This window comes from Bacidia gigantensis (genome assembly GCF_019456465.1).
Source record: "Bacidia gigantensis strain McMullin 20006 chromosome Unknown contig_246, whole genome shotgun sequence".
In the NCBI taxonomy this organism is placed as follows: domain Eukaryota; kingdom Fungi; phylum Ascomycota; class Lecanoromycetes; order Lecanorales; family Ramalinaceae; genus Bacidia; species Bacidia gigantensis.
In genome coordinates this window covers 631671-654137 of record NW_025408602.1, presented here as the reverse complement: position 1 = coordinate 654137, position 22467 = coordinate 631671, and the positions used below count along the sequence as shown (strand labels likewise).

Sequence of the window (22467 nt, the reverse complement as noted above, 5' to 3'; positions counted from 1 at the left end):
TTACGGATCGCGGCCATATATTTTCAATTCCACAACTCTCAGACTGCGGTGCTAGTTAAATTGTCCTTGAATTGGATGAGCGCCCTGTCCATTCCCCCTGGCAGCGCTGCGGCCTCCGCCTTTGGTGGCCCGGGATCCCTAGAATGAGACTAAAATTGCGCCCGGAAAGGCTTAAGTTTCCGCGGACCTCCTTCCTTTCACAAATTCTCTTCTCTGCTGCCTCCCAGACGCACACCATCCGCATGTTTATGCAGATAGCATCATCTGTTCAACTAGAAGGGTCGTAACATTAGTCGATGCTCAGGACTCGTAGCATCGTATGACATTTGCATGTCAGCACGGTGACGCCCTAGCGCCAAACAAGGTAAGGCAGTCGCTCTTTTGGGTGAGTAGCGCCCTGTTGACAGGACCCAATACGGGGGAGCGACCTTGAGCTCGCTGTCATTTTGTCTATATACCCCGAACACGCGAGCATGTCCACCTTCATCAGCCGTACATCCGTTTATTTCCTCGCATGTCAAGACTCACTCAAACAGTCTTGCTTTTCTTATCAGTCTCTAAAGCCGAATGCCATATCACTTTCTTACCACAATTGTCACACTTGCCCTTGTATTCTTGCCAGTCCCTATCAACACCTATACCCACTACTCGTCTGAGGCCGACTCCTGCGTCATCATTGGGGATACCGACCTCTATGGTATCGGAATAAGACTTGGCCTCTATTTTCAGTGGCTGACAATCTTCCTTGCCTGCCTCGTCTCGCCTAAGGATGCTATATACTCCTTCATCAGCTCGAATGTCTTGACCCTTTCAATCTATCTTGGTTTCCTAAGTGGCGACTGGGACAAGGGCATTCTAGTGGTGGAATGGTTCGTGGTCGTTCATGAAACGTTTTCCCTCTACGCTGGCCTGATACCAGCAATTTTATGCTTCTGCGGCAACATGCCGAATGGGCGGACCATGTGGCTCATCCTTTCAGTCATCTATGGAACTGTGGCCTTCGCGTCCCCTTACGTACTCGTTGTTTATAGTGGACGCGGTCGAAAGGAAGGTTGTCGAGACCCAGTCGATTCGTCTGCAGCTATAATGTCGGCTGTAGGGCTCTGCTTCTTTACGATAATTGGGCTTTTCTGGAATTTCAGATTCGGACCCGTGCTACCCTGGTTTTCAAGAAAAGCTCAGATTTTGGCCTCACATATTAGGGAAAGCCCTGTCTTTCGCGCTTGGACACTTCGACTGAAGCGTTATAGGTTCATTATTAGCGTCATGATCGCTGTTGGGTGCGGAGTAATGTTCGTCACCCGGATCGAGCGTAATACGCTCGTGAAACGCAAAATTGACACCAGCGCAGCTGGCTTGTCCTCCACAAGCCAGCTAATTCCATTTCTAAGTGAACTGTTTAACCTTATTTATATCTGCTATTGTGGTTGGGAGGCTGGACCAACACAATGGCCATTACGGCACTGGTGAATCGACATTCAAGAATCCACAGCGCCAATCTCAATTGCGAGTTTCTTGCGGTCGAGTGCGCGAGAAGCCATGCCCTGGCTTTGGTATCATGGTGGCTGTTTTGAAAAGAAGCCGAAATACATACATCCACAAGCATAAATGAGGAAATTCTGAGCGAGGAGAATGGAGCTCTCGTCTCTCGACCCTCAGAGCTATTAGTATGTCAGAGATAGGATAACTGACTGGTCGTGCGAATGGTTTCTTGCTCAACCATCTTGATTCAAGTACGGTCAACACATCTGGTTATTTCGAGAGAAGGCTAACTACATGACGATCGCCTTTGAGAAGAGGGATCATTGCCACGTTTTGTTACTATGACGGGTTGCACATACGCTTCCACTCTTTCAGAAGGGTGGAAGATAATACAATTGCTTCCAGGCACTGGCCCTGAAGTCCCAGCAGAAACAAAAAGGAGGCAACCCAATTGACCTAGGCTGTATCTTCAGCGTTGTATATACGTGATAGAGTCGATATCGCATTTGATCATTGCTCATGCTACTTTTACATACGCATGACGGACCCCCGGTTAGGCGTCAAAATACTATCCATCTACCCAACATACGGAACCAACTCCTCCAACGCCCAACGGAAAAAGTATGCAAGCCCACAACGTAACACAGACAACAATGAGGGATTCTATTGTATGCCTTAACACGCTTCAAACAAACCGTTAAATGACATCCTTTTCTAATCCCGCCCCAACTCCCTCCTTGATCTCCCACTTTCCCTCCTGCAAATCCTGGATCGTCCTCTTTCCCTCCTCCGATAAGTCAGGCTTCCCGTCCTTTTCGATTGTTTGCGTGAAAAATCGCGGCTTGAATGCGTTCTCCGTATTCTCCCTTTCTTTAGCAATTCGCCGCTGCTTTTCTTCAAGCTCTTGTTTTAATCTGGTAGCCTCGGTAAATTTCTTGTCTTTGATGGCTGTTGTGACATTTGCCCAGAATCGTTGCGACTCATTGGGTAATTGAATTGTTAGGGGCGGAATTAATTTAGGTTCGGGGAAGAGGGGGCGGAGGTCAACTAGGGGGTGGGTTTCCTGCAGGATCAAAAGGTCAGTGGCATTTGCCAACATGGAAAGAAGAGAGTCGATGTACTTTGTGGTTGGGAAGTGTGTAGTGAATTTCTTCATGCCAGTTCCCTTCAATTCGTGCTAGAATATCCTTGTCTGGGACGTCCTTTATTCGCGTAATTGCGTCGTGTGTTGGGTCATAGGTGAAGATGACCCCCTTCACCTTGTTTTGTGTTTTGCCCAACCAGCTCTCTTCTAGATACTCCAAAATGGTTTTTTGCTTCGATTTTGGACATGTAATGAAGCATGTGTCGGCCACTGTTACGCTTAGAGAACCTCGTATGATTCCTCCGAGATGTGCGATCGGATGGGTGAGTTGGTACTCTTCATTGTCACGGTTTGCGATATTGACAAAGATACCCAAGTTATGGGCACCAGGTACGACTCTGATGCTTGTGCCCGTGAACTTTGCGGAAAGTTGATCAAAACCCCGCGCGCTAATTCCTTTAACCGGGCAGTCAACGTAAAATGCGGACACAGGAGGATGATGGGATGTTTGCTCTGTGAGGTATGAAATCCGCACAGGCTTGTTCTCTGTTTCTATATGCTGTGTGGTCGATTCCTTGTGCGTCGGTCCAAGAACTGGGGGTGCATCATCTTTGATCTCCCAGTTGCAGCGGAAAAACTCTCCGAGAGTGCTGTTGTATGGCTTGCAGGGTTTGCCTTTCACGTACTTCAGGTCTTTAGTAAACCAGAAGCGCAGCACTTCCAGCATACGACCTAAGGCATCGTCCGAATCGCCGATTGCAATGAATGTTTCAGGACGGTCCAGATAGTTCCAGTATTCGAGGTTGGGGGTTGGCTCGAGCAACTGGGCAGGCAAAGAGAAGCGGACAGAGGCCAGATCAGAAATGCCAATGAACTTGCGTAGAATGCTCAAAAAGGTCTTTAGCTTCGAGCTATCATCCTGCTTATCAGAGACATAGGCTGCGGAGATCGATTCGGGCTTATCTAGGGCAGAGCTCGTAGATGGTGCGTTAGATGGAGCAGGAGACGCATTGTCGATGGATCGAGAAGTAGAGGGGTCTCGAGACGGAGCGGAGGTCATTATATCGTTGTAGAATATTGTGAGGAAGCAGTGGTTCTGGTCCTATGGCGGCGCGGAGCTGGGCGCGTCGTCGACTTGCAGCTAATGGAATTCATACAGCTTACGGCATGACGTAGGCAGGCCGTCTTGGCGCTGTCTCCTGAGAGAGCGCCCCGCAGCTGTACCAGCCGTTCTCTCGAAGGGGATTACTGGCAAGAATTTGGCTGCATACCATTGAAGGTGCACTCCTGTGAGCATCTCACGGCTCTCTCATGGCGTATCTTTGGGGTCAGTATTGCGGAAGGACAGACTACAAGGACAAATCACTCTTCAAAGCATGCCGGCTTCGTCGCTGCTATCGTGAGATATGTTCCCTCTACTGAGGAACATAGAAACATAAGAAGATATCGACCAAAATCTACGTGATCAGCATGCACTTCCGCGGATCCTTGGGCACTTTCGCTTGATCGTCGACCGCGGCGTCCTCCGCACATAGGTGGACAAGACCAAAGCTCCTTGCCCAAAGCTTGACTACATGGGCCTTGAATGAAGCAGTCCATAGGCGGCAAATAACAGACTCGCAGGAGGGCGTGCTTCGGCTGAAAGTCCCCGTTCGAAATAATGATCAGAGCCTGCTGTACGAGGATTGCTACCGACCGTGACACTGTAGCGAGCCTACAGCCTAATTGACTATTTTAAGCATTGTTCTGCAGCGCCGATCAGCGACTACCTTCTGGAGCATGTGTAACGGCCTGAGTTTGGCATGGATGGGCCTGCTGCTGGCAGGGTATTCTTTGTTTTGCTTGTCTTTGCCAGTCCACGTCAGGAAAGCTTGACCGCTCGGCTGAGCGTGTCGCCACAGTTACGCAACCTGTGGCTCATCACCCGTCGATCTTGCCTTTCTTTGAAACGGACCCGAATCGCCGGAAAGACCCCTCTTTGTGGCGGTGCACTCTCATACTTTACGGGGTCCAAGGTTGGGCGATCGTGTGCCGACCGTACCTCAGTCAATCATCAGTCAAGTGACAAGCAAGCGTAGACGCTCAACCATGGATCACCGTCAGGCGATAGGCCATGAGCAGAGCATTACACGGCTTGGGGCCTTATTAGCTACGACACATTGATAGCGGTAATTGGACCTCGGGAGGACCTGTTGTTGCTGCCTAGGAGCTGGGATGACGTATCAGAAGGCCCTCCTTGCAAGACGGCATCGTGAAGCATCTCGAATAATGCCGACAGCAAGCGAGCCACACTATGGCTTGCGTGTGATGTGGCTGCCGCAGATCAATACCGAAAGGCGGTTTGGCGCCACAAGACCCTGTTGTCAAAAGGGCAATGATAGACGCTTTTGGGGGCCATCACGATCCCAGTATAAGAAGCGCCACACTCCACGGCGACGCTAAGGCATGCCGGTGAGGGTCTAGATTTCTCAAACGCCTCAAGCCAACGGGTTGTCCCCTGCACCTCGTCCAGTCTACCGCCCGAACTTACGCGCTTTCAGTTTTCATAGAGGAATGAAAAAATGATCATCAGTTCCTTAGTCCGCACGAAGACTACTGCTACTGCTACTACCCCTCGACATCCTTGTGCCCGTTGCAAGCCAGGCCCTATCCGTCACTCTGGCGCGCTTCTCAATATCCATAATTAATTTACGAGCAATCTCCCGGCTCTTCCAGCCTCCAGGTTCGACTCGATTCTTCAGACGCTGCAATTCACGCACCTCCACGATCTGCCACACGCTTTCTACATGCTGCAACACAGCCACACTTAGGAGCATTCAACCTCTCATGTCTTCCACCTTAAGATCAATCTAGCATCATGTTTCGCAACAGGTAAATATCTCTATTCTTCAATGCTCATCAGCCCCATCTAGCTCACACCACCCCATAGGAGAAATTCTCAAAAACCCTCCAGCGAGCTCTATGCCACCTTCAGGAAGAGCTATCCCAACGTAGGGTCTGGGACACCTAGTTCTCCCTTTGGAGAAACATCACCCGCTCACAGCAAATCCCCGGCGCAAATCAAATCGATGCAACAGATAATGGATCACAGGTGCGTAGGGTTTGGACGCATGTCCCTTTCCAAACGAAAGACTTTTCCGTTGAAGCTGCTTGCCACCGTACTTACTGCCACTTTCGGATTTCAATGAATTTGAATAAGGAAACTAATCGCCCTGTCAATGTAGTGCCGACTACCATGGCGAACGAGAGCAACAAAAACCTCACGAGCCTTCGATCCACGACCACGATCAATGGAATCTTACGCCTTCAGTATTGGACTCAAACTCATTCTCCTTCTCTCAATTTGCAAACCACGATCCTGTCGAATTCACCGCGACCGGAACTGCGATGGGCCCAATGTTCCACAACCGGGCGGGCGACCTCCACACTCCTGGTTTTGGGATCCAACTCGGTACTCCTCTGACAACGAGCGACAGTAACCTTTCAATGATTGATCCCCATGGGCTACATGGCAGCCTATTGCATCAACACGCTTTCCACAGCGCCCAGGAACTTCACCTTCAGCAATCATATGCGCCGCACGCATTTGTGCATCGAGATTCTGGCTATGAGACGATGGGTCCATCAAAAAGCCTCTCGGCTGGTCGAGGATCGGACGCCGCGCAGGATGCATTGGTCAGCTCGCATTTCTCGCATCATGATGCTAGCGTCAACGAGATGAATTGTCATGAGGTATCATCAGGGGAGAAGTGTGTAGAACCCTGTCTTCTCGAAAAGAAGGACTTTCCGGGACTAACATGTGTGGAAAGGCTCCGATATCGTGTGACGCTAAACGCTGCGACGGCCATGGTGAAGCAGTCAACAGAGATTCCAGTCACCTACCTCAACAAAGGTCAAGCTTATGCCCTGTCCATACATGACACACTCGGCTCAGGACCCGCTCCTGGGCCTTGCAAATATCGCACGATTGTCAGGGTTTCCTTTGAAGACGAGGAGCAGAGACAGAGGCCGTCAGCCTGTTGGCAACTGTGGAAGGAAGGCCGTGGTACTGCCGAGGCACATCAGAGAGCCGGTAAACTCCAAGCTGTTGAGTTTGTTGACCAGCATCAAGGGGCCGATGGTGATCAGAAGCGACCAAGGATCGACCTGGACATGGCATCATTCGACTCATTCGCTGTCACTTGGAGTCCTGCAGCAGGCTCTGCTACTGCGGATTGTACAGTGGCCGTGCGGTTTAATTTTCTATCGACTGATTTCAGCCACTCCAAGGGCGTCAAGGGAATCCCCGTCCGACTCTGTGCAAAGACTGAGCTCATCTCTTCAAATACGCCGGAATCGACTCCTGGATCGACTGCCGAAGTCTCTTACTGCAAAGTGAAATTATTCCGAGACCACGGCGCGGAGCGCAAACTTTCCAACGATGTCGCACACATCAAGAAAACCATCGACAAGCTAAAACAACAGATCACTCAAGTCGAGAACGGATTGAAAGACGTCGGAAAGCGGAAACGGCAAGATTCGACAGTCGCAAAGCCATGTAGCCATCGAGCTGGGAAAGCGCCAAAGCATCGAAGAACCTGGTCTGTGTCTTCCAATGGCTCGAGCGAGCGACCCACCATCGAAGACGATTTACACATCAAGCTTGCCACTTTCCAAGATATGTTCAGCTCGACACGACCCGTCAGCGTGCTCCATCTGAAAGGCGACAATGAAGATGATCCCGACGACTATCCAGTGTCTTTACCTGGGCATCCTCTAGATCTAGCGAGCATTCCCATGATCGAGCGCAGACCTTCGTATGAGACGGGAAGTCTAAGCGGCCAAAGTACACCTACACCATGCAAAGCAATCTCTCCCGTCTCCGCAACGCAACCCAACATTACGACAGAAACTTCCCAACAAGGCCTGTCTGCCTATCAAGGATCTCTTGTCATGGAGCAACTTCATCCTCACTCCGACTGGGATCATCTGACTCATGTTTCTAACCCCAATTTCACCTACGATGCACCGACCAAGGTAACGAGGCACGACGACACGCATAGCCTTCCTGCTTGGATCGAAGCATCCGGGGTTGATCATTCATATCAAGCGCCACCAGAACGAGCGAGCAAGCCTATCGCCTGCTGCTACATTCGAGGCTCTCTACCGAATAGTAAGGCACAGCCTGACTACTACCAGGCGGTCTACTTGATGGAGAGGACAGCAAGGCACTTGATCAAGGGTGTTGCTACTAAGTGTGACGTCGACCCGGCATCTATCGCCCGTGCTTTACGAATTGATCCGAGAGGATTGAAGATCATAATCGACGATGAAGTGGTACGCGAATTACCGGAAGGGCAGGATATGATCGTGGAACTCATAGAGCTTGACGGTGTTTCGAAGCAAGAACCGGGCTCGGGCCAGGCCACCCCCCTCTCAAGGCCAAATCCATATTTCCAGAATGCGAATCTCGAATTAAGACTCATGTTCTAAAAGCAAGCTCCTCTTTCGACAACGGCGACCACGATCATTATAGACCGATCATCCTGAGCCTCTCGTCTTGTCAACGACTATGACTGCCCACAAGCAGAAACTCTTTCCAACTGAGATACCCCATGAGAGCGGTATGCATCCAGCCGCTCTCGTTACCACAGAATGTACGATAGCGAATATTTTATGATGGACGGATTTTTTGATTTTGGTTTGAAGGATTATACCCAGCTGAGGAACAGCTCGCACACGTTGAACGCATTTGTTATAACGACGGTAATGAAAACGTACACACACACGACAGATACCACCATCACATATCAACTAATAATCCTGGCTCATGGCCTTTCTATCTACTTCGAGTACATGCCTTTTTACCGAGTTTTCGACGCTCAGGGACATAATATTTTGATACGTTGAGAGGACTCGCAAGGTGCGAGGTTGCGAACCTTTTTACATGACATTGAGAGCTAGACAAGATAACCGCTGCCGAACAGGCGTAGCTATATTCAATTTCGACTTTCCTGATGCCCTTAAACCCCCTGTCTCGTAGCATTCGCACAAATCTGCGTCCTTGCTGGGTTGGCCCTTAATTCCCGCAAGCACATAATCGCATCCGCACTGACATCACAACGAACGTCATGCCCGGGAGAGTCTAGCCTGCGTAGGATTCGTAGGACCCTGCAGACTGAGAGAGAGGAAGATTGGCTGGAAAGGAGATTAGTACTCTTTAGGCACCGCATCGGTGGAGCCACATGATTGTGGCGTAGGGGATGAGGCCGGCCAGGCCTTCTCCGAGCACGTCTTACTCTTTCGGTTGCCGGCAAGTCGCACTAGACTAGCGCTTCGCCCGTGCGCCACGATTTCCAGATGGGGGACGACAATCGACCGAGACAATCCTCACTCGCGCTCTCAAATCAAGTGCCCATTTCCAAGGTTCAGATTGGGAATGATGCTGCAATTGCCCGCCATATCTCATCATTCTCTGTCGACCCTTTGAATTCCCGCTTCTTGTTGACCCTTTCAGTACTTGTACTCTTGTCTTGACTCCAGCATCTTTTTGTGCCGAGCACAATCACTTCAGCTCGCTTTCGTTGCGCTACGGGCTCTCTGACGAAAGATCTATTTCCCTGCCCACGCTGAAAATTGTCGGAAATCAGCATCATCGAGTCCGTTCCGAGGAGCAAGTGCAGCCTAGGCAGAGCATAAGCGTCCTCGATAGCTCGAGGAGCCTTTTCCATATCCCGCGCGAAATCCAGGCAACTTTCAGCGACAGCTTCCCAACCATGTGAAACAGTCATGCCTTGCGGGCGATGTCCAGAGTCGGGATCTAATAAGTCCCAACCTTCGTCTTCCGCGACTTCAGTATCCGCTTCTTTGATACCACAACGATCCACGTTGATGGTAGAAAGCAGTGGCAGTGGGGCTAGGTATTTAAATACTTTGGCGTTGATAATTGGTTGCAACCTCAAATTTAGCACCCTCAGCATCCCAAATGGCGTTGCACATCTTTCTAAGTCTTTTTCAGTGACCATTGAAGCAACACCCTCAGCAGCGTACCTGCCCCATTCCCTAAAGATTGCGACATCAACGCCATGGCCCGGTTCACACGCCACGCCCTCTCCCAGAGTCAGGCAAATGAGATTTCTTAACCCAGAAAGCCCCTGGGTCATCGCCTGCCTCGAGGCCTTCACATTCTGCAACGTCAACACCGCCATCCACTTGCCCAGCGTATTCCTCCCGCTCAATTCCAAAAGTGGTCCCAAATACGCATCCAGTGGATACCTACGGGCGTGTACTATTCGCGTTGTATGTCTCCTCAGGCTTTCGAGCGCCCCATTTCTATTCTCAACCTCGTGACCATTTCCGACCGTCCGCTCTTCTATTGCCTTTTGTGCGCTCGCCTCTCTCCGGCCCATCCTCTCCAGGGCAGGGAATTCTACCTCCAGTTCTTCAGGAAACGTACTGACAAAGGCGCACCACAATCGTGCACTGACGAGCTCATTCCGCTCTAGGTTCAGCCAAAGACTTCGCGCTATTGACCATGGAAGCGTCGACAAGGTTGCCTTCGTGATGGTGCTTGAATGGATCAGAATTGACCGCGTAGCTATCGAAGAAAGAGTCGTAGCGTCCAAAGGATTGAGAAAGTGCTTGTGCTCGTTTGGGTTGCCCCGAGTTCTATTGGGCCAGGACGAAACGGTTGGGGTAGCAGGGACGAGCGTTTCTGTGAATGTCTGACCAGACGAGTCGAAGGTGGTGGTAGATACGGCCATCGCCGCCGTGGGTCGGTGCGGAAAGGGACTACATAGCCAGCAGACGATGTTGAAGTAGACCAAATGAGCTCCTGAGATTTGCTAAGGGCTACAACGGACCCTAGATCATACTATGGCAATGTGCAAGGTATTTATCACAAGCTGATGCAATATGAAGGCGTAGTGATGTAAAAAGAGAGTAAATGATATAGATTGTCAATAATATAATATAAACCATTGCACGCGCCACGTTCGCGTACCTGGACCAATAAGGGGAGCGTACATTTCATCACGTCTGCGTACTACGAATGAATCGGGAGTCTCGTCATCGATCTCATATCGGCATCAACTCTCACCCCACACGTTTCAGTCGTGGCAGTCACTGCTGCCGGTGAGTGCCAGAACATGGCCTACTTTGCAGCAACACGTGCACGTCCAATTCAATGACAATGAGGAAGTCCGTCTTACTTCTTCCGCCCTACAGCAACCTTCACTGTTCATCAATTCCGCTCAACCGTTCAAAGCCAACCTCGCAGAATCCGTCTCCAAAAATAAATAGATATCACCAGAGAGCACGTGCATCTACAAACAGTGATGCGAGGTCAGCAGATCTTGGAAAAGAGCATTGCTGGCCAGATTTGCCTCATCCGACCGCAGTACCCACACCCTACCAGATCTTTCATATCAAGCGGGGAGAGCATTACACCAAACATCGCTTCTACCAACTAGTCAAACTGTATCATCCCGATCGATTGCGGAATAATGAGTGTCTGGATCATATCTCTGCTTTACCAGGGATGGTCAAGATAGAGCGCTATCGCCTCATTGTGGCCGCGCATGAGATTCTGTCCGATCCTGCCAGACGGAAGGCGTATGACATGACGGGCACTGGCTGGGGCGGGCAACCAAACCACGACCATGCTCCATACTATTCAACAGCATGGCGTAATAGTAAATGGTCAGGATTCGATACAAATGATTCGCCATATTATAACGCAACGTGGGAAGACTGGGAGAAGTGGTACCACCGAGGCGAGACAAAGAGCCAACATACGGTCTATACATCCAACAGTGGCTTTCTCACCATTGTTGTCTCGGCGGTCTTTCTTGGTGCATACGGTCAGAGCCTACTGATTGAGCAACATGATTCTACCTTCAAAACTCAGATAAGGCAGACGAATGACCACGCGAGCTTCCAACTACGGTCGAGAAGAGAAGCGTCACAGGATCTTGTGAAAAATGATAGAGTCAAACACTTCCTGACGTCGAGGCATGATACAGGGTATGGCGCATGGTATACGGAAGAACCTGACGAGACGGTCCCAGAAAAGCGTATGGGCATTCAAGACGATATACCCAAACAAGAAGAGGGTGTTGTAGCGTCAATTGCAAAATGATAAATCGCCCACATTCTTTGTGTACATGATTTGAGCCACCATGGCATGCGCCACAGGCAGCAGCCGAGGTATGACGCACTGACAAGTCAGATCAATCGAAGCATTTCACTGTAGTGAGTACCTCGCACAGTACAAGACCGGCATGTAACGCCCACACTGTCTGGCGGGGCTTAGAAAACGTTACGCTGTGTCCGGTCGTATGACAAAATGGCAGCCCAATTGCCTCAGCTATTAGAGATCGAGAAGTTGAGCCCTCGAGTAATACGGATATTGGGTGGAAATCCCGGCAAATTTACACTACAAGGCAATCAACAAGCATTCAAGTACTATCGAGACTGGCTCGCTGAAATATGCAGGTACCGACACTTATCTGGTCGGCACTGGCTCTGATCGTCTTCTGGTTGACACCGGCGAGGGCAAGCCATCTTGGTTTGCTGCATTGTCTTCCGTGCTCAAGGCAGAAAATGCAACTATCTCTCATGCTTTACTTACGCATTGGCATCCCGATCATGTTGGCGGCTGTGGTCAGCTCCATCAGATATGTCCGAATGCCATAATTCACGAGAATGAGCCAGCTGAAGGCACGGAAGATATCGCGGACGGCGAAAGCTTCAAAACGGAAGGCGCAACTCTTCGCGCCTTCTATTGTCCCGGTCACACCACCAACCATATGGCTTTCGTTCTTGAGGAAGAGTCCGCCATGTTCACTGGCGACAATGTTCTAGGCCACGGCACAGCTGTCTTCGAGGACCTCCCGACTTACCTGCAAAGTCTCGAGCGTATGAAGGAGCAGTTTACTGGCCGTGCTTACCCGGGCCATGGAGCTGTAATTGAAGACGGACCCGCGAGAATACGCGAGTACCTTGTGCATCGAAAGGAGAGAGAGCAGCAGGTCTTGCAGGTACTGAAAGATCTGGATGAACAAGGCGGAGCAACACCAATGGAGATTGTGAAAGTGGTGTATAAGGACTACCCGGAGAACCTTTGGGAGCCAGCGGCGAAGGGTGTGCTAGCTATCTTGCAGAAGTTGGAGGGTGAGGGGAAGGCTGAGCATGTCGGAAATGACAAGTGGAGGATCACCAAGAAGCCGACGTTGTGAATCATTAAGTAGTGGTGGTAGTAGGCATCTAAGATGAGTTCTAGCTTCCTAGGCATCTGCAAAGCCTTGATCTACTTGCACCTGTCTCTTAGACTTACGTCCTCTTATTGCAAAGGTCTTTCAAATATCAATGTAGTGGAGTCTGAACTAAACCCAAAGTACATATGCCTACAGAAACAAAGATTAGTCAATCATTTAAGCCGTCACTGGCGGCGATATGATGGATCACTAGCGCAGTAATCTCTCGATCTTTTTGGTTATATCACTTACACTTTTCTCTTATAACTTCTTTTCCAAAAAAAAAACTGAAATTAACATTGATATTATAAGGGCGTAATATTAACATTCTAGTTAGAAACTTTAGGAACCTACATATAAATACATTCAAATTAAGAGAAACTACTTGGCTTTCTTAGCACTACCTAAGTCATCTCTATTAGAAACACGCAAATTTATAACCCCCTTTAACATTTTTGAATATAATGAAAGTGAACCAACGTAAGAAAAAAAGGCCATAGGAGTTAATGCGTGTAGATCTATTTTGTCTGTGAACAGTCTACTTCGAAGCTCTTAGATAGATCGCTAGAGGTAGAAATACATCTAATATATAATTTAGAGTCAACCGAAATCGGCGGCAGGCTATATATCGTCTTTCCATGGCTAGAAAAGTGCTTTCAAAAGACGTTAGCATAATTTAATGATTCAACAATTCAGTCTACGCAAGTAGTCACAATCTTCAAACCGTCAACTGAACTAGGAGTCTACTGAACTGTTGCCATCATAATTCGGAGGTGCCTCCGCGACGGTACAAATCATAGTTGTCGGAAACAGAGCGACAGAATTATAGTGATCTTCACAAGAATGTCAAAAGAAAAAAGCAAAGCATTGTAACAGCAGCGAACGTCTTGCAGTAGGAGTGGTATTCCTAGGCAATTTTTGCCTCGCCATCGTAACAGAATTGAGATCTCCCAGTCAATGGGAAAAGGGCAGAATAGCTGGCAAAAAGTCAAAAACATACAACAATCGACATTCGCTGGTCGTCACCGACCCAACTACTACTCAATCGGTACACGGTTTGACTTTGGGTGAGCTGACGGGAACCCGTATTGTCCGTGTCCTGTGGTCGTATGTATCAACAAGATCGATAATTACGTAAATATACCGTAAACCCAAATGGTGAAGGAAACGCATCGCTTTTTTTCGTGCAAATCTTTTGAAGAAAGGAACACACGTTAAGGAAACGCAGAGGCACCGTACTACCCAACGAAGGTATACAACTAATGGAGGGAAAGTCGAGAAGCCGAATCCCACGAGATCTGCGAGTTGTAGTCATTGCATTTGAAAAAGAGACAGAACGATTTGTCAGTCAACGAGCACTTGCGTTATCCAAGACGGCCATATCACAGCCGTGACTTGAGCATATTCCTCCACAGAATGAAAGTCTCGGACTTCAGGTGAACTGCTGCGTACTGATCCTACTGGCCGGATACCCACCAGGCATATCAACCTTGCTGGATGTCATGCTATCCTGAGTATTCAGCACTGGCCGATCTGCCAAGTCTCTGAGCGGTTCAGCGGGATCCGCAGAGTGCTTCACGACAGGAAGCAGGGATTGCCCCTCTGTCGGGGTGTCGACAGCATCGTTGTTCGCAGGACTGATTATGGGACTGAAGTTGGAGAGCTGTACGGCAGCTTGAGCACTAGCCGACGTATCGACTGGCGGAACGCTTTTTACGACGGTTGCCGGTGCTCCGACGATGACAGATTCCAAGCCAGGTTGTTGCTCCAGCTGTCTCTCGTGCTCACGTTGGCGCGTGGCTGCTGCAGCGGCAGCCATCCCTCCTGCTCCTCCGATCGTTGGAGCCATCCATTCGCCGTACTTACTATCGTGTCTCTCAAGCGCACTTGGCGGCTGGACCGGTATTGTGTATAATTTTGCTCCTTCGTCTCCGGTATCACCGACACCAGAGCTTGGCAGTGCCCCAGCAGCAGCTATCACGTCTCGGTCGCCGGAATTATCTGAAGGACTAGACGGCGCAAGAGGCACTTGTGAGTCTCGATGGATGTTCAGATTGCTCGGGAAACGCCCACCTGGATTGGGGCGTTGCGGGAGCTTCTCTGTTGAGGGCTCCGCTTGCGATGCTGCGGCAGAGTATGGCACTTGGTCTGCCTCGTCTTCGTCAAGAGCACTGCCTTCGCTGACGGAGCCTGCACTGATTGAACGAGCATGTGTTCGTCTTATGAAGGCGTCTCGCTCAATGCCAGTCTTTTCGGTCAGGTTTTTGATGTCAGAGAACCATGCCATCATTGTATCGTAAGACTCAGCCCGAAATACCCAGGCGTGTGATTTGTGCAAACCACCACTTTGCCGGCCCTTCAGCATGAATTTGTGGGAAGTAGAGTCTGCGCTTGACCGCGAGCCAAGCTTTTGTTCTATCAATGGAAGAGACATGACGGGGGCTTGAGTAGACAATCGATCGGGCGATTTGAACTCGTGTATGTGAGTCGGCGTTAGGACGTACCTGCAAAAGTAAGCAGATTGTTCTCGTTTTGTTTGAAAGGAAACGTACCATCCTGGGGTGTAGCTCTTGAGGTACTTGCTCTTACGCTCAAGCATTCCAGCCCGGACTTCAGCAGCTGCTGGCTCCTCCTTTCCAGGATATGTGATGTTTTCATGTTTCCTTACTGGTATTCTAGGGTCAATAAATGCATCGTTTTGAGATACAAAAGATGTCCATTCGTAATCCTTTGCCAGCGCCAAAGGACCAGTCTGCAGGTCCTCTATAGCTTCATAGCCTTCATCAGACTCCCTTTTCAATATTCCAGCGTAAGCGTTGTATGCCTTCTGTATCTCGCCCATGACGATTGATTCTAATTCTCGTCCCGAGCTCTCAAGATTCAAAAATGCCTACCAAGTTAGCTTACACCATGACCAAAATTGACGTAGAGGGTTCGTACTCTATGTAGGTAATTCTCCTCCTCTATCTGCCTTTCCAGCTGCCTCTCAACCCCCAACCGGATGAGGTATGGATCATTCTTTGCGTCCGGCTGTCGATCTGCGAGCGAAGCTTCTAGTGTCCTGATGGCACGCCTCGTTCCTTCGGTCTCTTTGTCTACGTTATTTTTGAAATCGCCAGATAAGCCTTTGATCTCCTTGACCTTCTGTCCCAAGTCACTGCGAAGCCCTGTCAACTGGACAATGACGTCTTCCTCGACTGTCTTCGCCTTGTTCCCTTCAGATATGGACTTTTTATGATAGTCTCGGAGGACGGAGTAGGCATCGCTGATACCGCCCTGAGGTATAAAGCCGGGTGGGGCGGTGATGTTGCTCATTACATTTGAGAGAGAATACAGTGATTTCGACCGAGCATCATATGATTTCTGAAGGTCACGAAAGTAGGTAATGAGATCCTTAAGAACTTTCCGCCAAACTAAGACTGCGCATTAGCTGACTGTCTTTGAGCCTCATGTGGTCAGATGCACCTTGAAAGCGATTTGCCAGGATTTCCGTGGGGCTTCCTTGTGTTGGCACGGGTGTGTAGAAAGCATCATTCAATCTATCTTCGCCGATGCCATCTGCGAAAGTCAAGTCCTTGACGCTGCTTGGTCGACTGCTCTTTCTGCTTCCGCTTCGCTTCACGCTCGCTTTCCTATTGATTGAGCTCTTCTTTTTGAGCGTACCCCCTCGGGAAGGCGTCAAGGTGTGCGATTGAGAGATCCCAGAGTGAGTGCGCCGCATTTCGCTGCTGTCTCCAAAGGTCGAAGAACCTAGCTCTTCATGCTGAGTATTCTGATTTTCGAGGTTGGACTGCGATAAGGGCGAGGATGTATTGGGGACACCCTGGGCGAAGTCGTTACCTCCCACAAGGGATGACATTTTAAAGTCCCGATTTGGTTGTATGGCCTCAATTACGTTACCGGGGTCGAATGAGGGCAACAACCCTGGTCATTCAATTTTGGCGGGGGAGGAGCATTCGCAGCGTGCAGACACTGCGACAAGCCGAGTGACGAATCCGATGGATACTCGCGTCCGGAGATAATTGCTAGGAAGGTAGTGTAGGGGTCTAGAAATATAGAGAGTCGCGCCTTGTTTATGATTGGGAAAGCTTCCGCCACACCGGAAGGAGCTGGAAACACAGGCAGCGTGAGGTTCCGGCTCTGGTTCCTCACCGCTATGGATATGTTGCCACAGTGGCCAAGGGCAGGACGAGGTGTTCAGCAAGGCGGAGTAGGAGATGAAGAGGGGAACACGAAAACGAGGGTCCTATTAAAGCAACAGCTTCATTTCGGATAGCACTAGTGATGGCCGCCAAAGCAGACCAACGTCATTGGCGTAGTTCGGCGTCAACGGGGAGACCGTTCCACGCCTAAAACCCTCAATCATCATCCTCTTGCGCTGAAAGCTGCACATGCAAGACATGATAAATACACGACAGCGTGCTTGGGCTTTACCAAATTTTGACTTATTGAGAGGCCTACACATCTCCTATCTCATCATCATGTCATACGCTCATATCTTGTTAATCAACCGTCGTTCCTTTTTCAACGCTCTAAGTCTTGCAATCACGTCGCTCAGTCCCACTAACTCCCCTTTTGCCTGTGTCGCTTTGTCGTCTCGATTCCTAATATTCACGCTCCTCGCTTCTCTCTCCTGAGCACCGAGCACGAATATGAAATTGTACTGTTGCAATTGTCCAGTGCGAATCTTCTTTTGCATTGTATTTCCGCTCAGGTCCACATCAGCCAACAGCTTGTTCGCTCTCAACAATATTTGTACCTCTTCGCAATAGATGTTGACGGCGGGTGTCACTGGTATCACGAGAATTTGGCGAGGGCTTAACCAGAACGGCCATTTCCCCGCAAAGTGCTCGGTCAGGATTCCCATAAAACGTTCAAAGCTGCCAATGATTGCGCGGTGAATCATGACAGGACGCGCTCGGCCAGGTCCAGGTGCCTTCAATCTTTCTGTTTCGGGTGCGTCCCCATTAGTTGCAGATACTGAAGCGTCTTTTGGCTTTGAAGCAGCCTGGTCTGTCATGTATTCGAGCTCGAAGCGTTGCGGCAATTGGAAGTCCAGTTGGATCGTGGCGCACTGAAAGTCGCGCTTCAAGGCGTCTGAGATCGTGATATCAATTTTGGGCCCGTAGAAGGCGCCGTCGCCCTCATTGAGTTCCCAATCACCGTTTCCTGCGTCTGAAAACCTGTTCAGTGCTGCTTTAAGTTTGGCCTCTGCAATGTCCCAGGTCTGAATGTCGCCAAGAAAATTTTCGGGCCTCGTTGACAGCTTGAGCTTGAAGGGAAAGCCAAAGAGGCCATAGACAGCTTTCAGCATATCGAAAAGTCCTTCAATTTCTTCGGTGATCTGTGAAGAATAAGCTCGATCGTGCAATAGTTCAAAAAAATCCTACCTGGTCTTGTGTGGCGAAGATGTGACAGTCATCCTGCTGGAACTTCCGCACCCGAGTCATACCATGCAAGGCGCCTGACGCTTCATTGCGGTGCAATACGCCAAAGTCTGCCATGCGTATAGGTAGCTCTCTGTAGCTTCGTTCACGATGTCCAAACATGATACAGTGACCAGGACAATTCATTGGCTTAAGAGCCCATTGTCGCTTTTCTACACTTAGTCCGAACATGTCTTCTGAGTAATGCTGCCAGTGCCCTGACTTTTTCCAGAGCTCGGCGTCATACATATTTGGGGACTGCACTTCTTGGTACCCTCGCATGTGGTATTCAGACCTGAGCAGCTTTTGTATGGCATTGAATATTAATGTCCCGTGCGGCAGCATGAAGACAGAGCCAGGAGATAATTCATTGAAGAAAAAAAGTTCTTGATCGATGCCGAGTTTCCGGTGGTCTCTTTCTTTCGCCTCTTCTAAGAACCTTTTGTGCTCAGCCATAAGCTTTTTGTCCGGAAAGGCGACGCCATATATCCGTTGTAGGGAGTCATCATTCTTGTCACCTCTGAAATAGGCTGAGGAATTTTTCATGATTTGAAAAGTTTTTATCTTTCCAGTATTTTGGATGTGAGGTCCCAAACAAAGATCAACAAGTGTGCCGCACTTGTATACTGTACTGCCTTCTGCAGGTAAGAGATTGTCTATATAATACATCTTATACTTGCTGTACGCAAACATCTTTCTTAAGTCCAGTATTGAAACATGCAAACGTTCAAAAGGCTGTTTCTCTTTGAAGAATTTCGACGCTTTGGACTCGAGAGGCGGCCAATCGCTTTCTTTGACCCCTTGCCCTTCAGGTAAGGCCATATCGTAAAAGAAACCTTGATCTACAGGAGGACCGTGCGAAAGTAGACACTTATACTGACACTCTGCCGCCTCTCCTAGGACATGCGCGCTCGAGTGCCAGAAAACGTTCCTTCCCTCGGCACTCGTGAACGGGAGGTAACTGACGCGGCAATCGTACTCTAGTGGCCTGTCGAGATCCCAAAGTTGCTTTCCGTCGACCTTGGCAATCACAACGTCTGCGCTCACGTCTTTATCGACATGCCTCAGGAATGATCCGGGTGTACTTTCCCATGCCTTTGCAGCGACAGGCATTGCCGGTCTTAGCTGTCCGTTTCTGTCGCGCCCCAATTCAAGCGTGACATTGATTGCCGGCTTGTCTTTAGAAAGCACTTCCGCATCACTCTTTCGCTTCAGCTCATCAAAAAGTTGGTTTCGCTCAATTATGAAATCTGGCAAGGACCCATCTGTAGAAGCTGGAGGTTGCGAAGCCATTTTCCCAGCTTTTTTTGCCTTCTCATAGCCCGGCTGTGATTGTGGCACTATCACAGGAGCCTTCAGACTCGCTCTTTTCGACTTCGGTGAAGCAGGGTTCTTTGGTTCTTGTGGGTTAGACCAGGATTCAATTGTAGAATCTGCAGCTGAGGATTTTAAAGCGTTATCATTACGTGACTCATAGGGTCTCTCAGCTCCGCCACTTGATGCTTCCTCCATTTCCCCTGTCAGTTAGTGTTTATGACTCGTTCGAAGTGCCGTATTCAGATAAGTAGGGTATCCGAGCCTGGAGCCCTAGCCCTAATTCCCGCTTATGTCCGGCCTGTTACTAGCTTCAACAAGCCACACCAGGGCTTGAAAGACCTTTGTGCGGCATCCTCTTCTTCACAGATTCACGATGTCTTTCCGTGGCGCGCCTAGAGGTCGGGGGGATAGAGGCGGAGGCTTTCGAGGAGGTTTGTTCCCAAATCCCAAGTGCGAAAAATCCATCATTGACTTTCGCAGGGAGAGGAAATTATCAGCAATCTTATGGCCCACCAGCATCCGTACTTGGTAGGACACCGTACAAGGATACGAATGTTCAAACTGACGATCACCAGAAATCGGTTCATTTGTACACCCTTGCGAGGGTGAGATGGTCTGCGAATCAACGAATCCTAAGATCCCTTACTTTAATGCTCCTATATACCTCGAGAACAAGGTGCGCCCAGATATTCGAAATATGTACTAGGGGCTTACGTGGTTTAGACAACAATCGGCAAGGTGGACGAGGTCCTTGGTCGAATCAACCAAGTCCATTTCACCATTAAACCGCAGGAAGGCATCCAAGCAGGCTCTTTCAAAAGGGGAGACAAATTCTACATAGGCGGGGACAAGCTACTGCCATTAGAAAAGTCGGCGTGTATACCCTGAATTCTCGACCGATTGCTGATTTTACCAGGTTTCTCCCAAAACCGAAGGCGCCCCCAGGCACAAAACCGAAGCGGGCAGGTGGAGCGTCAAGGGGTGGACCAATCCGAGGGGGCAGAGGAGGTGGTAGGGGAGGAATTAGAGGTGCGCCTCGAGGAAGGGGAGGATTCGGCGATCGTGGAGGACGAGGAGGTTTTGGGGATCGTGGAGGACGAGGGGGTGGTAGAGGTGCACCAAGAGGAAGTGGCTTTGGTGGCGGACGGGGCGCTGGGAGAGGTGCCAATGCTACACGAGTATCCGGCTCGCGAGGGCGTGGATCATGATAATATTGTTTGGCGTTTGTCAGGTATCTGGAAATATAGCCTTTTTGTGCCGACTGGTCATCGGAAATAGACCACATCCAGACTCCAATTGATCGTAGGATGCTGTCCTAATGTAAAACCTACTACAGTCTATTGCTGACAATCCCTAAAACAATGTTCCGAGAACCAGTCGAGTCATGAATCACATCGTGTATTTCGAGCTATAGATTGTTGGGGACGTTTCGCGTAAGAGCAACTTAGCCCCGCGTAGAGCCACTAAGGTACCTGTTTCCTTGTTTCCTCATCCGGACTATTCAAAGATTTACACGTGCAAGAATTCCTATTGTCTAGTGATGATGTCTCACATCCTCCCATGATTACAGTATACGTATTTTTTGCCCTCTAATTGAAGCGCCAACATGACGACCCACGAAATAGAGAAGCATCCCCAATATGACGACTATGACTACCCCACCACAGCTCCTACTGTCCAAAGTGGGCACCCAGGACACACGACGAAAGAGCAAGATGCAGCAATCTTCTCGCTGCGAACTCAGCTTGAGCAAGCTGGCTATAAGGAGCGCCTCGACACGCTGACGATGCTACGATTCCTGAGGGCGAGGAAGTTCGATGTCGCGGCCGCGAAGAAGATGTGGGTATCAAGACGCATGCTGGACGAAAAGGGTGAAGACTGATAACGCCAACAGGTTCGAGGACTGCGAAAAATGGAGAAAGGAGTTCGGTGTCGACGATCTCGTCCGCAACTTCGAATACACGGAGAAGTCCAAAGTCTTCGAATACTACCCCCAGTACTACCACAAAACAGACAAGGCAAGTCATTTTGATAGTGCAATACTAAGATTACTCGCCCTAGTTGTGATCTGATTACTTGTTCACAGGACGGCCGACCAGTCTACATAGAGCACCTGGGCAAAATTGACCTCCCAGCCATAAACAAAATCACTACAGACAAACGAATGTTGCAAAACCTTGTTGTTGAATATGAGAAGCTAGCAGATCCCCGCCTGCCCGCTTGCTCCAGAAAGTCAGGCCAATTACTGGAGACGTGCTGTACGGTTCTAGATCTTAAAGGGGTGGGCGTCACCAGGGTACCCTCAGTGTATGGATATCTCAGGCAAACGTCTGCAGTGTCGCAAAACTATTATCCTGAGAGGCTAGGACATATGTATTTGATCAATGCGCCATGGGGATTCGCATCTGTCTTTAGTGTGGTAAAAGGCTTCTTGGATCCGGTGACGGTGCAGAAGATTCATGTGCTAGGTAGCGGGTACCAGTCGGAGCTGCTGAAGCAGGTCTCGAAGGAGAATCTGCCGGAAGTACTTGGTGGGACATGTAAGTGTGACAAGAGCTGTATGTTAAGTGATGCAGGTCCTTGGTATGTTTGTTTTCTCTAGACTCGAATAGCGTCCATGGTGCTAAATTTCATACAGGCAAGAGCCCGAATGGATGAAGCCGCCGAAATGGGCCCAAGATGGAGCAGCACAACCGAAGGCTGAGGAGACCAAGCCGACGGAGGCAGCCAAGCCAACAGAGGTGTCCACGGCACCAGCCCCACAACACGGTCTCACTGGAGGTGCAGAAGCAGGCGCGGGCGCTGGACAAGCACCAATGGGCGCATAGACATTGTTCCAAGCATTCATTCACAGCGTTCAGCGTCCAAACCGATACAGCATGATATCAACAAGTCATCCTCACCCAAAACGCCCCCTCAACAT

General features: G+C 49.6%; 7 protein-coding genes across 7 annotated transcripts; 3 read left to right on the top strand and 4 right to left on the bottom strand.

Moving 5' to 3' along the window:
* Positions 1-2179: 2179 nt before the first annotated feature.
* KY384_005865 (uncharacterized protein) lies at positions 2180-3626 on the bottom strand (the record flags this gene model as incomplete). Its single annotated transcript, XM_044814363.1, has 2 exons — positions 2180-2545; positions 2604-3626. The coding sequence occupies 2 exons, from the start codon at positions 3624-3626 to the stop codon at positions 2180-2182; spliced, it is 1389 nt and encodes a 462-aa protein (XP_044668513.1).
* Positions 3627-5423: 1797 nt separating this feature from the next.
* KY384_005864 (uncharacterized protein) lies at positions 5424-8038 on the top strand (the record flags this gene model as incomplete). Its single annotated transcript, XM_044814362.1, has 3 exons — positions 5424-5437; positions 5791-6315; positions 6376-8038. 3 exons carry the CDS (start codon positions 5424-5426, stop codon positions 8036-8038), a joined length of 2202 nt encoding a protein of 733 aa, XP_044668512.1.
* A 935-nt stretch (positions 8039-8973) lies between these two features.
* KY384_005863 (uncharacterized protein) lies at positions 8974-10308 on the bottom strand (the record flags this gene model as incomplete). Its single annotated transcript, XM_044814361.1, has 1 exon — positions 8974-10308. The coding sequence occupies one exon, from the start codon at positions 10306-10308 to the stop codon at positions 8974-8976; it is 1335 nt and encodes a 444-aa protein (XP_044668511.1).
* An 857-nt stretch (positions 10309-11165) lies between these two features.
* Positions 11166-12783, top strand: KY384_005862 (uncharacterized protein; the record flags this gene model as incomplete). The annotated part of the gene is made up of 2 exons (XM_044814360.1): positions 11166-11658; positions 12041-12783. 2 exons carry the CDS (start codon positions 11166-11168, stop codon positions 12781-12783), a joined length of 1236 nt encoding a protein of 411 aa, XP_044668510.1.
* A 1450-nt stretch (positions 12784-14233) lies between these two features.
* On the bottom strand, positions 14234-16660 carry KY384_005861 (uncharacterized protein; the record flags this gene model as incomplete). The annotated part of the gene is made up of 4 exons (XM_044814359.1): positions 14234-15305; positions 15354-15691; positions 15742-16214; positions 16237-16660. The coding sequence occupies 4 exons, from the start codon at positions 16658-16660 to the stop codon at positions 14234-14236; spliced, it is 2307 nt and encodes a 768-aa protein (XP_044668509.1).
* A 633-nt stretch (positions 16661-17293) lies between these two features.
* KY384_005860 (uncharacterized protein) lies at positions 17294-19739 on the bottom strand (the record flags this gene model as incomplete). The annotated part of the gene is made up of 2 exons (XM_044814358.1): positions 17294-18145; positions 18192-19739. 2 exons carry the CDS (start codon positions 19737-19739, stop codon positions 17294-17296), a joined length of 2400 nt encoding a protein of 799 aa, XP_044668508.1.
* Positions 19740-21150: 1411 nt separating this feature from the next.
* On the top strand, positions 21151-22372 carry KY384_005859 (uncharacterized protein; the record flags this gene model as incomplete). The annotated part of the gene is made up of 5 exons (XM_044814357.1): positions 21151-21383; positions 21439-21607; positions 21631-22084; positions 22121-22127; positions 22183-22372. 5 exons carry the CDS (start codon positions 21151-21153, stop codon positions 22370-22372), a joined length of 1053 nt encoding a protein of 350 aa, XP_044668507.1.
* Between the last annotated feature and the right edge of the window lie 95 nt (positions 22373-22467).